General features: G+C 42.0%; 1 protein-coding gene across 2 annotated transcripts; it reads right to left on the bottom strand.

The window, feature by feature from the left end:
* Positions 1-444: 444 nt before the first annotated feature.
* Positions 445-15,305, bottom strand: LOC112043901 (exocyst complex component 3). Of its 2 annotated transcripts, XM_052883459.1 has the most exons (12): positions 14,906-15,305; positions 13,304-13,452; positions 12,339-12,534; positions 6,765-7,019; positions 5,696-5,977; positions 4,884-5,066; positions 4,349-4,507; positions 4,149-4,256; positions 2,749-4,071; positions 1,989-2,387; positions 1,180-1,296; positions 445-1,125 (listed from the first exon to the last, which is right to left on the bottom strand). In XM_052883459.1, the coding sequence occupies exons 1-12, from the start codon at positions 14,996-14,998 to the stop codon at positions 1,039-1,041; spliced, it is 3,351 nt and encodes a 1,116-aa protein (XP_052739419.1). In that variant the 5' UTR covers positions 14,999-15,305; the 3' UTR covers positions 445-1,038. The 2 variants fall into 2 exon arrangements, with proteins under 2 accessions (XP_052739419.1, XP_052739418.1); XM_052883458.1 differs by having other exon boundaries at positions 445-1,296.
* Between the last annotated feature and the right edge of the window lie 68 nt (positions 15,306-15,373).

Raw genomic sequence — 15,373 nt, 5'->3', positions numbered from 1 at the left:
CTATTTGAAGAAGATCATCCTTGGAATATCTAATATCATTACCGAAAGAAAAAAGAAATTAATAATTTATTGTTTTCCGGGAATAGTCGACGAAAACGTGCGGTAACGACAAATAATCCTTTGAGTGGGGCATCCGCCGGAGAAGGATGCAGAATTAATAAAAATTAAACAATCGAAAATTCAATTGCTTAAAATAAGTTATGAGAGACTCCCAAAAACTGTTGGTCAGTTAAACTTAAATCACTTTGGTGTATTTTTAAAATGGGTCATATTTTGGAATAAATTAGAAACCACCAGGCAAATTGAGTGATAGAGAAAATGTAATAATTTGAAAATGCAACACAGCTCTATAAAAAAGCGTCGTGTTTTAAAAACGTTTTCGTATGAACATATACTTGGGAATGCATTAGTTGTTTTTAAACGCTTTGATTTGAACGTCCGTTAAAAAAAGTCTCATGCGAATGAGGCCTCAAAGCTTGTTTTTCAAAATATAATTTTGAAAAATAATTCATTATGTATTGTAGTTAAATGAGTGAAATGTGACAGAAGTCTATCATGGAAGGTAATGTTCTTAACCAGCTGCGGCGCAGTGGGGAGCGGAGGCATCTCGAGGCATGCAAGTGTGACATGACGGGTAGCAACCACAGTGAATGTACCATCACTTTGTGGTAGAGGAAACACCTCCAGCAGGTCCCAGGACTTGTGACCAGGGGAGGCTTAAGGGATCCCTTTAGAATGCAACAAAAAACATTATTGCACAAAATCACTAACGCGACTGACAGCGTGACGGTGTCTACGCTGCCTGACAAACAACTGAGCTCAAGTCATCAAATACTCTCTTGTTTACACCAACACGAATACCTCCCCTCTACAATAACATAAATAATGAATGTTAACCACCTATAATCGAGGAACTTGTAACACATTGCACGTGCTCCACCGTGGGGACGGGGCATCAGCATGTTAGAGCATTTATATAAAAACAAACATCGTTAATAAAAATATATTTTTTTAAATATTAATTTATATTTGCGCTAACTATAGAGTGAAATGTGACAAGAGTCTGTCATTGAAGGTGATGCTTTTGAACAGTTGCGGCGCGGTGGGGTGCGGCGGCGCGCGGGGGGGTTGCCTCGACGCGCGCACGTGCGCCACCGTGTCGCGCACGTGCGCGCGGGGTATGTCCCCACGCAGAGCAAGTAGCCGCACCAACTGCTCCTCGGACACGTCCGGGCACTTCTCCAGCAAGCCGTGCAAGTCCAGGGACAACATCTCGATGTCTTGACACCGCAGCACCTAAGTGTATCGAAACTTTCAAACCTGACGACATTGTGTGTGTGTATTGTGCAAACTGAATTTTGAAATAATTCAACTATACAGGGAGCTGGGGAGTATTTCCTATAACTCTGGGGTCATATTCTAAACCGAAAATTAATTTAAAAAAGTTCAAGGAACTTAAGTTCTAAAATTAATTTTTCTGGGGTAAATAATATTTCTTTTGTAAGTAGATTTAAAATGTGTCCCTTATACGCATCCTTATAAGTATGACGTAGCTAAGTTTTACGTATTTTAACATGCAAGGATAGATAAAGGCGTGTGTTACATGTCAGAAATATTCGAATTATTTTGTATGAACACATAAAAAGTTTTTATTTTTTAGTTAATAAAATATTAGTAACACCCTGTATAGATGTATTATCATTATTCTACAGAAGGTAACAGTGACAGATAAATTTTTGGAATATTTGGATATGTATCAAATGCGCTGGACTGACCACAGGAGAGCTACACTAGGGGAGAAATGGCGAGGATCGTAAAGCTTGTCACCTGACAAAACTTAAAACTGACCCCTCTGTCAAGATTGTAGCGACGAATAAGGTTTCAGAAAAGTCCAAGTACAAATTAATATTTTTTTTTATTTTATTGTATGAACCTATTTAAAAAAATTTTTTTTTGCTAGCGTAAATATAATTTTCAACTCCACTTACCTCAGCCAAAACACCCATGACTTCAAACGGCCAGTCCACGTTAACGCCCTCAGCATGCAGAGCAATTTTCCTGAAGAAAGATCGTATTTGGTTCGCTTCTTTCACGATCTTCGTGGCTGCCTGTTGGGCTTCCTCCACCGTCTTAAACGTTATTTTCTTTGACAGCATTGCTGTTATATACTTTTTGTACACAAGATTCTGAGCCTCGTTTATCACATACTCGAAATTCTTCTCTCTTAAATGATTGTAATCTTGGAAGTAGTCATCGAGTGTAACACAAATAGTGTCAACCGGTATACTCGAAGTCATCCATTTTGTCGTAAACAGATCATCGAAATGTTGTTCTAAATCCAAGAATGCCTCCTCCAAGAGAAACTTTGCTGCTTCGTCTCGTAATGTCTGTAAAAATTATCTTAGTTTTAGTTGAAGTAAAACTTCTTTACGTACGCTTGATTTGTGGAGTAAGTTGGCGAATGAGTTACGAAAAATGTAATCGAATGAGTTACGAAAACTATAATCGCGTGACGTTTCTAAGATGCCATCAACAAGAAGAGTGAAAAGTTTTTGCGCAAGTTTTTTTTTGGCCTTTTTGTACCCAAGAACCTGTTGAGACGCAATTATGCCTGAGGCTTATACATGGCGGGTGGTGCTTGGCGGGCGCGGCGGGCGGCCAGCGGCGCGCCTGCGTCTGCTGCGCCAGCCGCACCATCTGCTCGCAGTTGTTGACGATCGTGATCATGTGGTGCGTGCAGTGCGTCACCTGGAAGGTGCTGAGCAGGCGGTCGAAGCTGCGCTCGGCGGGCGGGTGGTGCTTGGCGGGCGCGGCGGGCGGCCAGCGGCGCGCCTGCGTCTGCTGCGCCAGCCGCACCATCTGCTCGCAGTTGTTGACGATCGTGATCATGTGGTGCGTGCAGTGCGTCACCTGGAAGGTGCTGAGCAGGCGGTCGAAGCTGCGCTCGGCGGGCGGGTGGTGCTTGGCGGGCGCGGCGGGCGGCCAGCGGCGCGCCTGCGTCTGCTGCGCCAGCCGCACCATCTGCTCGCAGTTGTTGACGATCGTGATCATGTGGTGCGTGCAGTGCGTCACCTGGAAGGTGCTGAGCAGGCGGTCGAAGCTGCGCTCGGCGGGCGGGTGGTGCTTGGCGGGCGCGGCGGGCGGCCAGCGGCGCGCCTGCGTCTGCTGCGCCAGCCGCACCATCTGCTCGCAGTTGTTGACGATCGTGATCATGTGGTGCGTGCAGTGCGTCACCTGGAAGGTGCTGAGCAGGCGGTCGAAGCTGCGCTCGGCGGGCGGGTGGTGCTTGGCGGGCGCGGCGGGCGGCCAGCGGCGCGCCTGCGTCTGCTGCGCCAGCCGCACCATCTGCTCGCAGTTGTTGACGATCGTGATCATGTGGTGCGTGCAGTGCGTCACCTGGAAGGTGCTGAGCAGGCGGTCGAAGCTGCGCTCGGCGGGCGGGTGGTGCTTGGCGGGCGCGGCGGGCGGCCAGCGGCGCGCCTGCGTCTGCTGCGCCAGCCGCACCATCTGCTCGCAGTTGTTGACGATCGTGATCATGTGGTGCGTGCAGTGCGTCACCTGGAAGGTGCTGAGCAGGCGGTCGAAGCTGCGCTCGGCGGGCGGGTGGTGCTTGGCGGGCGCGGCGGGCGGCCAGCGGCGCGCCTGCGTCTGCTGCGCCAGCCGCACCATCTGCTCGCAGTTGTTGACGATCGTGATCATGTGGTGCGTGCAGTGCGTCACCTGGAAGGTGCTGAGCAGGCGGTCGAAGCTGCGCTCGGCGGGCGGGTGGTGCTTGGCGGGCGCGGCGGGCGGCCAGCGGCGCGCCTGCGTCTGCTGCGCCAGCCGCACCATCTGCTCGCAGTTGTTGACGATCGTGATCATGTGGTGCGTGCAGTGCGTCACCTGGAAGGTGCTGAGCAGGCGGTCGAAGCTGCGCTCGGCGGGCGGGTGGTGCTTGGCGGGCGCGGCGGGCGGCCAGCGGCGCGCCTGCGTCTGCTGCGCCAGCCGCACCATCTGCTCGCAGTTGTTGACGATCGTGATCATGTGGTGCGTGAAGTACGCCAACCGCGACCGGTCCGCGAAGTAACCGTTCTGTATACAGAATATCAATAAATCAATTTTTATTTGGAACAAATTAAAATAGTCATAAACAAATACAACAACATTACCTTAAATTGTATGACTCCTTCTCTGTACATGTTCCCATAACGCGTCACCTGATCTATACTAAGCAACAGGGCTTTGAATGTGATTTCCTTGCTTATAGTTTCGGTAACCTGTAGTAAAAAGAATATTTCAATACCAACACAAATATTCTAACATGATTCATATAAATTTTTAGCTAGGTCTCTGGTCGTAGTACACTCACCTGCAGGTTCTGGTCGATCATCTGGAAGATGATGACGGGCGCGTGCGTGTGGAAAGCGTTGGTGTGGGGCTCCACCTCGGGCGAGCGCTCGGCCGCCCACTCCGCGCGCTCAGACTCCAGCGTCTTTTCCATCCACTCCATGTAGTTAGACTCCATTTTCTGAGCAATTCGAAAGACAGTCAATAATAGAAAAAAAAAAAAAAACAATTAAAAAAGTTTAAAACCGGATACACGTTACAAGGATATTTTAAACGCACGCAAGTTTTGAACCAATTTAATCTATTTCTGAGCTAAGTGAACAAGCATCATAAAATACTTAAATGGTTGTTGAAAAAAGCTGACGTCTCCTAATTAGCTTATCTGATCTTCATAGTGCATTGAAGAAATTAGACCTCCTAAAATCAGCTTTCTATATAAAATGCCACCAACAGACTTAAAAGATTAATCATAAAATTATTATTATGAATTAGAAAAAACAACATGCACCAATATAATAGGAGAAAAGACATAATATTATTATCATAAAATGGCTTACCTGTAGATATTCATCTTGTAATTTCTGCATCATTTCATCACTAAGCAAGGGTGGCAAAGTGGAGACATCCACATTAACTTTGGGACTCCCCATCAGTTCGGGGCCTGGGTATGTGTTCAAAATCCACGACAGCAATGTCACATACTCGTTGCCTTCTAGCCCATTCTGAACTATATCTTGCAACTGAAAGGTTTACTTTTATATAATACAAGACAAGTGCTGAGCTGCTTCTTTTGCCTTTATACATTACTGACGCTGCGCGCTTTCACACGCGTGGTTCCCGTAGGAATACGGGGATAATATATAGCCTATAGCCTTCCTCAATAAATGGGCTATCTAACACTGAAAAATATTTTCAAATCGGACCAGTAATTCCTGAGATTAGCGCTTTCAATCAAACAAACAAACTCTTCAGCTTTATATAATTAGTATAGTTAATAAAAGGACGCACAGTCATGTAGAAAATTTCACCTAAAAACTGACCAATTTTGCTTTGACAGTTTAAGAATTATTGGTAAAGAAAATTATACCTAAAGACCTTTAAATAACATAAAAATAAAATTCAATAAAATCCCGAATTCAGAGCAAATTCTTATTAGAGCATATTTCTTAAGAATCGAGTTTAAGGTTGAATTTGCAAATGCGACTACTTGAAGTGAGTGCCAAGAAGTTGTGTTTGGCATTGGCGTTTTTTGGTCGCTGATTGTGCATCCACATTTTAATAGTGCCTTCGACGCGGTTCGCGGTGACGCGGGTAAAACCGCAGGGCGTCGGCTAGTATATTATAAATCAAGCTTATTGAATAAACTTACACTAGTAGACAGGCATGTGTGATACATGTTCACGTATTTGTTGACTATATCGTAGTGCGGGGGGAAACAGGGCACACACAAAGTCTTCACCACCATCAAGTCCTCCAGTATCAGCTGCCTCGTCAGCTCCAGGTACCGGATGAGCCACAGCTTGTTGTCCTCGCGCTCGTCCACCCGCGTGCCTTCCACGCGCTGCGCGGTCACGCGTTCCAGTACTTCGAACGCTTTGGTGCGCCAGTTCTTTGGTCTACCGGGCGGCATGAACCCTGATTGGTCTTGTTGCTGTAAACAATTTACAGTTAATAAATGATTAAAATCAAGTTGTTGAAAACAAATTGAGCAAGTAATTAAAAACAAGTTGTTTTTTTTTATTCTTTACAAGTTGGCGCTTGACTACAATCTCACCTGATGGTAAGTGATGATGCAATCCAAAATTTGACGGCCTCCGTGGCGCAGTGGTATGCGCGGTGGATTTACAAGACGGAGGTCCTGGGTTTGATCCCCGGCTGGGCAGATTGAGATTTTCTTAATTTGTCCAGGTCTGGCTGGTGGGAGGCTTCCGCCGTGGCTAGTTACCACCCTACCGGCAAAGACGTATCGCCAAGCGATTTAGCGTTCCAGTACGATGCCGTGTAGAAACCGAATGGGGTGTGGATTTTCATCCTCCTACTAACAAGTTAGCCCGCTTCCATCTTAGACTGCATCATCACTTACCATTAGGTGAGATTGTAGTCAAGGGCTAATTTGTAAAGAATAAAAAAAAAAAAAAATGGAAGTGGGCTAACTTGTTAGGAGGAGGATAAAGATCCATACCCCTTTTGGTTTCTACATGGCATCATACCCGAAACACTAAATCGCTTGGCGGTATGTCTTTGCCGGTAGGGTGGTAACTAGCCACAGCCAAAGCCTCCCACCAGCGAGACCTGGACCAATTAAGAAAACCTCAATCCGGGGATCGAACCTAGGACCTCTGTCTTGTAAATCTATCACTGCATCGGAGGCTGTTAACACAATTACTTGTGAACTTGTTGTATAAACAGTAAATCAAGAAAATATTTATTCATTATACCTGAAGTGCCATCTGATCTCTTTTCTCTTCCCTTTCAATAATTCTCAGAGCAGTGACAATGACTGTAGGCTCCTTCCGCACAGTGTTCAAAGTTCTCTCCAAGATGAGTTTGATTTGCTTCTCTAACAAGTTGGAGACCATCTCAACATCCTCAAAGTAAGCTTTAAGCATAATTTTGTCATGTGACGACTGATTGGGTAGTCTGTGCAGTTCGTACAGTAAGTCATCTCTCGAATTCTCTAAATCACTGAGACACTGTAACATAGAAAGATTTAAGCTTCAAGAGTTTCCACCGAGGGGTTGCTTAAGCTACTCATAATGTTACTGTAGTGTGTGTGTGTGTATCCACAATTTATATTGTATGTAAGGGTACCTATGTCTATCTATCTATTGGGGGATGATGTTGCTCGCGTCCGTAGGAGTACCACCTTTCCTAGGCCCACCCTACACGTGTCCCCTGGGTGGTGCAAAACGAGCAACAACGCCGAGTCACGGGCGGCGGCAAATAACCCGTCAACTGGCCTCTACGGGCCAAGGGGAAGTAAATGTCCTCTGAAATAGTAGTCTGCTGATGATAGTCAGCTGGTTAGCAGGAGCCAAGACGAGCCAAGTCTGAACGACTGAGTATGGTGCCTTGGGAAATCACCATTACTATGTTCCCAAACCCCTTTTATTTTATGGAAATGTTCAGTAAAGAGAAATGCGATTTGCCATGCCATCCGGCTAGCGACCGGCGCTTAAGGGTACCCGGGCCCTTAAGTGAGAAATCTACTACCGAAGACTCCACAGGAGTGGGCGCCCAGGCTCCTGTGTTAGTGAATGTTACTGGCAGCACCAGCAGCAGCAGCAGCAGCAACAACACCACCACCACCACCACCACCACCACCACCACCACCACCACCAAAAAGCTTGTCCAGCAAGCTTTTCATCCAAGTTTGTTTATACCCAGGCCACGGTCCTCCTCAGATGGAAGTAGGCTGCCTGATGAACCAGCAACAACGTCGGAATCTATTACCCCAGATCTGGAAAATCCCCAACCTCCATCTTGGCAAAGAGTGCCCATTAATAGAAATTCCAAGAAAAGGAAATTACTAAGCCCCTCACCGGAATCTGTAAAAACTTCAAATCGATTCTCCGACTTAGAGGTTGACTCTCCTGAGAAAACTTCAACTTTCAAAACTGTCCGACCAAGTAAACCACCACCTATAATTTTGTATGGGATTGAGGATCTAAACATGCTAACAGATCTCCTAAAAACTGTAGCTGTTAAAGAAAAATTTTCCTACAAAATTATCAACAAAAATCAACTACGAATAAGTAGTGTGGATATTGACACATACAAAAACCTTATAACTGTGGTCCGGGAAAATGGACTGATTGGACATACTTTTAACAGAAAAGACCAAAGATGCTTTAGGATTGTCATAAGAAATCTGCACCCGACAACACCTATTGATGCAATTAAGGAAGAAATTGAAGCCACTGGAAATACGGTTACCGGAGAAATCATCAATGCTAAATATGGGCCAAATAAGATGCCAACATCCACTTTCTTCGTCAATCTGGCACCAGGACCTAACAACAGAGCAGTGAAAGACCTGAAATACATTTTTCATCAGTCTGTTATTATAGAAGATCCAAAGAAAAGAAACTCAATTGTGCAGTGCCAAAGATGCCAACAGTACGGTCATTCGAAAAATTATTGCATGCGACCATATCGCTGTGTAAAATGTGGACAGTCACACAAAACCGCTGAGTGCGAGAAACGTGACCGCAACAGTCCAGCTCAGTGTGCTTTATGTAATGGGCCTCATCCAGCTAACTACAAGGGATGCGAAGTCTACAAAGAAATTCTTCTACGCCGAAACAGAATAACTACCAACAAAGGAAATCAGAAACCAAAATCTACCAGAAATATCCCACAACAAGACGAGCCTATTAGCAAAGAGAAGCCACCAAAAAAGTCATATGCTGCAACATTAAATAATCATAATGAACCCATAAATGAAAATTCAGACTCCAGCAGAGTGCATCCTACACTGGAACAAATTCTTATAAAACAATCTGAGAAGTTTGATATGATCCTACAACAAATAAGTACTCTTATGAGTCTTATGGTCAAACTTGTTGATAGACTATCATCCAAATAGGTTCTCTTAGAATAGCTACCCACAACATAAACGGATTAACACCAAACAAAAACATTGTTGAAATATTTATGATAGAGCATAAACTTGATATACTTCTAATTTCTGAAGCACACTGTAACTCATCAACCTGCATCAAATTCAAAGACTTTCAGTGCTACCATACAGGCCACCCAGATGGAACAAGTCATGCTGGCACTGCAGTCATAGTCAAAAACTCAGTAAAACATCATCAAATGCCACAATACAAAACCGAACATATACAGGCGACAACCATTGCTGTTGAGGATCAAGCAGGCATGATTGTTATATCTGCAGTGTATTGCCCCCCGAAACATAAAATAACAGCTACCATGTTCTCCCATTACTTTGATAGTCTTGGTAACCGCTTTATAGTAGGAGGAGACTGGAACTCTAAACATACATTTTGGGGATCTAGGCTAACTACAACTAGAGGTAGACAATTGAAGGTATGTGTAGATAATAACAACCTTAGAACAGTCTCAACGGGTGAACCAACCTACTGGCCAAGTGACCCGAAGAAGCTACCAGACCTCTTGGATTTCTTTATAACAAAAGGATTGACTAAGCACTACCTGAAACCTGAATCTTGCTTTGATAGTCTATCTGATCATACACCTGTTTTATTAACAGTTGACACTAAAGTAATTGAATATATGAAAGCAGAGTCGCTGTATAACAAACGCACAGACTGGGAATCATTTAGGGAGTATATCAAAGCTAAAATCAACTTAAAAGTAGCTCTCAAGACACATGATGACATAGAAGAGGCGGCCGTATTCATAACGACTCTGATACAAAATGCTTGCTGGATTAATACACCAGAGACTCAGAATTGCAATAAAATAGAAAACTATCCTTTGGACATTAAAAGAGCTGTTCTAAATAAAAGGAGATTGCGTCGGATATGGCACCAAAGTCGACTTCACCAGGATAAAGTAAACTTCATCACTGCTGCAGAAAATCTCTCGGAAATGTTGCAGAGATGGCACGATGCAACTCTTGAATCTCAACTGGAGTCACTAAGTCCTACAGCTGACACTAATTATTCTCTGTGGAAGTTTACAAAATTCTACAACAGACCTCAAATTCATAAACCACCTATCAAAACAAGCCAGCATTGGGCGAGAAGTCCACAGGAAAAAGCCGACGTTTTTGCTGAGCATCTAGCAAAAGTCTTCTGTCCAAACAATATCTCAGATCCTGAATCTGAACTGAATATTAGTCAGCATCTTAACATGGACCTTCAGATGTCTCTTCCACCTGTCCCAGTCACAGTTAGAGAAATGTGGGGAACAATTAAAAGACTGCCTGATAGAAAAGCCCCAGGATTCAACCTTATTACAAATGAAATATTGAAACAACTTCCAAAAAAGGCAATTGTATTCTTAACATCGCTTTTCAATGGAATTTTAAGAGTACAATATTTCCCACTACTATGGAAAGTATCACAAATACTGATGATACCTAAGCCTGGTAAACCGCCTACCGAAATCACTTCCTACAGACCAATTAGTTTACTGCCTATTCCTTCAAAATTATTCGAGAAACTTCTCTTGCGAAGGATCTTACCAATATTAAATGCCAATAACACAATACCCAGCCACCAATTCGGATTTCGGCAGCAGCATTCCACTGTTGAACAAGTACATAGGGTTTGTGATAAAATAAGAGAAACATTGGAAAATAAAGAATACTGCTCATCAGTCTTTCTCGATATTCAACAGGCTTTTGATCGAGTCTGGCATGATGGTCTATTATATAAAATTAAAACACACATCCCTCATAGCTATTACCTGTTACTGAAATCCTACCTCTCAGAACGATTGTTTCAGGTAAAGGAAATAGATGTAACATCTAAATTTTATGAAATAAAGGCGGGCGTTCCGCAGGGTTCAGTTTTGGGGCCTGTGTTGTATACATTATACACCGCAGATCTTCCAGAGGTAAAAGGGGTTACAACTGCTACATTTGCCGACGATACTGCGGTTCTAGCTACCGACAAAGACCCTGCAGTTGCTTCAAGGTCACTTCAAAAAGGTTTAGAAGCAATATCCAAATGGCTTCAATCAAATAAAATCAATGTCAGCACTTCAAAGTCTGTGCAAGTTACTTTTACGCTGCGCAAAGAAAACTGCCCTCCTGTATTCCTAGATGGAATTGAGCTTCCACATAAAGAGAGTGTCAAATACCTGGGATTGCACCTTGATAGGCGTTTGACCTGGCACCACCATATCAAAACAAAGAGACAAGAGGTTAACATAAGATATAAGAACATACACTGGATAGCAGGTCGGAATAGCAAACTATCCATTGATAACAAACTCTTGCTATATAAGGTACTATTGAAGCCGGTCTGGATGTATGGCATCGAGCTATGGGGAAGTTCCAGCAACTCTAACATATCCATCCTGCAAAGGACCCAAAACTTAATTCTGAGAAGGATCTGTGGTGTTCCGTGGTTCATAAAGAATGACGAGATTCACGAGCAACTAAAGGTGAAAACTGTCAATGAAGAGATTGACAGCGTCACTGAAAAATACAAAACACGACTAAGGAGTCATCCAAATGTTCTGGCTTCAAAATTGATTCACAGAACATATCAGAGCAGGCTTAAAAGAAAGCACATTATTTAAACCTATTAATCTATAAAAACAATGAGGGGATATTCTCACTGGGGAATACACTCGAAAAGCGAAGTTATCACCGAACACATCTGCTTATAGTTATGATACTGATCGCAGATAAACCCAGAAGAAAAAAAAAAAAAAAATCTATCTATTGACATTTATCTTCATCACTCAGTTAAGTAATAAGTTCTCAGACTTTATTTTCTTTGGAATTCTCCTTCAGAATTTTTTTTACTATAATTATTTTAGATAAAATCTAAAAAATTACACTTTGTACTTGGGAATTGTGTATTTGACAGTTTTTTTTAATGTATATTAAAAGTATTCCGTTACGAGCAGTAGATCAATTTTGTAGAAGTACTGTGAATCTGCGATAACTAGTTTCGGAGATAAAGGGAGGTCTTTGCGGCGTTGCCGAGGATCGCTCAAAAAGGACCCATACACGCGCCATTCTAAAAATAAGTGATTAAAACGTGACGTCACACTGCCAAAAATTGATCCAAAGTCCATATTTGCAACATATATATCTTTTTATGCTATATAAGCTTGCACTTGACTACAATTAGGCCAGATGAATTGATGAAGATGCCTATTCACTGTTTCTTTGAAGGTGCTTAAATTAAAAGTGTCAGAAAACACAAATGCCAACATATTTACCAATGGTAAGAGACTAACTATCTATAGCTTTTAAAAAATGAAGGGTTTAGTTAGCCATTGTATTCTCCTACACCATAGGAATATTAATTATTTAATTACTTAAAAAGTTGTGTCTATACCTGATGTGCATGCAATAGTTTTCCTTCACCAATCCATTGATTAGTTTTTGCAACACTCTCTGGCACAGTGAATATGTGTTTCAAACTGTCCATAGCTGTGACATACTGAGAATGTCGCGAATCCTCCTCCCTCACGGCCTGGAGAGACGCCACAAGTGGTGGAACACTTTGCAAAAGTTCCTCTAACTCATCCATCCTAAAAAGAATCATGTGATCATTTAGTTTAGGTCCATATTGTTCCTGTGTAAAAATAGAATCGATTAAGAATCGATTTTTCATATATAGACCCCGGTATGAAAAATATAAGGGCGGTAAATTCGATGAATGACAGTGTTATGTATTTGTGCGCAACCTATTTTGCGCACCTTTCGCCTTGGACAGCGGCCACGTATACGCAAGCACGCATACTCAATACACATGCCGCGGCCTGCTGCTAATCCGTTTAATTTTTCAGGCTTCGGTATTGCGATAGTGTATGCTGCGGGGCAACATACACCTATTTAGACAGTCGATCTGAAAGAGTAAACTCCAATCGTGCGTCGGTGCTGACACACACTTCTTTTTATTTAAATACAACACCTTTTGTTAAAATGCATTTAGGTAAATACTTATTATGTAATCTTTATATATAAAAATGAATTGCTGTTCGTTAGTCTCGCTAAAACTCGAGAACGGCTGAACGGATTTATCTTATCTTGGTCTTCAAATGTTCGTGGAGGTATAGGGAAGGTTTAAAAGGTGAGAAAAATTAGAATAATGCCGGGAAAACCATAAAAACAACCCTTTTCTATTTCCCATACAAACATTTAAGAGTCAAGGGGTAGGGTAGGGTATGGTAGTGGTAGAGTAGTGTAGAGTAGGGATAGGGAAGAAGTGCACATAAGTCAAAGCGAAGCTTGACCGGGTCCACTAGTAGTTTTATATAAAAATGAAAGTGTGATAGTTATTGGACATAAATTGATTACTTCAAATTGATTTGCTGTACATCATCCAGACACTCCTGCAACTGTCTCAAGCCGACACTGACTCCATCTAGTTTGCCCTGAACAGCTGACTTGAGTTGCGCCTCAATTGACGCCTTTTTGTGTGTTATTCTCTTCTTGTATTGCTCCACCTACAAATTATAAAATCATCATAATTTTTTGCTGATAGTTGTCCACTGCCAGACATAGGTCTATTGTAAGGACACCTAAACTTCTGTCTTAAGCCACATTCTTCAAGTTTTATCAAATACTAGCGGACGCCCACAACTTCATGTGAAACCCTACCCCTACCCTATCTTACCTCAACCCTAAGTCCATCTCCTGGTTCTAAGCTACCTCTCCAGCAATTTACAGCCAAATTGGTCCGACCTTTCTTGAGTTATAGACATATTTGAGACGTATAAAATACAGTTTGTGTGGATTTTATAGATGCAAATTTTTGTATTGCATTGACTACCCTGGCAACTCATTACAAACTTGATTTAGAGACAGAAATTTCCATTTTGCATAATTTGTAAAAAGATATAATGCCTACCCTATACAGTTAAAAACTTTGTGTATGTCACTGATAGCAGATATATCAATGTTAAAAGGGCACTAATGCTAGGAATAAGTCCTTCAAAGATGTACCCACTTTAAATAACAAAATGGTCTTTTCATATACATTTGTTGAGCACCTGACAATACCCTCCTTATACATAGTCTGTGCAAAAGAGATGCAAACAGACTGTTCAGCTGTGGGAGGATGGTAGAGCACATCATCAAAGTAACAGGTCTTCTCCTCTTACTTATTCACCTTAAATGTGTTGAGTTTGTGCTTTGGTACGCCCAATAACAAAAGAGGTGAAATGTAAAAATAAACTTTATTTTAACTATCCAACACTCAAAATCTGCTCTACTCTCCGAGCCAGTCTGTGTGACTTGCCCCTGTAGCCAAGTGGCATGTCGATTCTCTTTCTACAATTGTAAAAGTAGAACAATATGTGGGAATGACATTTGCTATTGTCAGCTCACATGATCAAGATCTGTCATGATCGATTGTGATCATTGAAAGAGAAGCGATGTGCCACTCGGCTAGAGGGTCTGACCCTAGGAAAGTTAAAGTGATTTTGGACACAAACATCAATCTGAGCCACCAATGTGTGGCTGGTATTTAAGGAATTGTTATTTCCGCCCCTCAAATAACCTTAAATATTAACTACTTTGATTAGCACAGCCTGTTAAAGATAAAATTACAATCTATCAACATTTTAGTCTTTCTATTTCAGTACATTATATTCAGAATATAATCTGCATAGGCAGGTAAGTTCAGCCTTTTGCAAGGACTACTGGTATAAGACAAGCACACTGGTACCCCAACAATTTACCTACCTTTAAACTCCCCCCCCGTAGGCTTTGTGAACCTAGCAATATGATACCTGATGAGCTTTAGCAGGTCTTTTTTTTGCTTACAACTCTGAGATATAGGAACTGATAAATCTAACACTGAGATATAGGAACTGATAAATCTAGTAACCTCTTTTCGACACCATGGAGATGAAGACTGATTCATTTTCAGGGTCCTCAAATGAATTATTTACTTACTTTTTCTAACTGTCCTGGCCTTTGCATCATGTTCATAACCATCTTTTCAGCCGCTGCTTTGGATTCCTCTTCAATTTCATCCATAGTGCTCATTGTTTTGCTTTAATATTCTAATTTTTAATAAGTAATGTTCTGAGAGGGACTGAATTGAATAATCTATATTGAAGGGTTCAAAGTTGTGTTTGTTGGTAAATATTATTTATTTCAGTCATTGAAACCACTCATTATTTCATCAGTAGTAGGTAGTACAATAATACTGAATTCAATTAAAAATTTTGGCTATTAAAAATAATTGGTAATGACGAGAAACACTTAGGAGTAAGACTTAACTTAAGGTAAATCCTTTATAAAAATCACAAACTGTTTAGAATGCGATTTATAGTAGAAGGTACTTTTATTATTTTGTTGTCTTTCAAAAATTTTCAATTTGACTTTGATTGATTGATTTTGATTCACTTCTGACTTCAC

Source organism: Bicyclus anynana, chromosome 9 (genome assembly GCF_947172395.1).
Source record: "Bicyclus anynana chromosome 9, ilBicAnyn1.1, whole genome shotgun sequence".
Lineage (NCBI taxonomy): Eukaryota > Metazoa > Arthropoda > Insecta > Lepidoptera > Nymphalidae > Bicyclus > Bicyclus anynana.
This window is presented reverse-complemented; position numbering and strand designations above follow the sequence as displayed.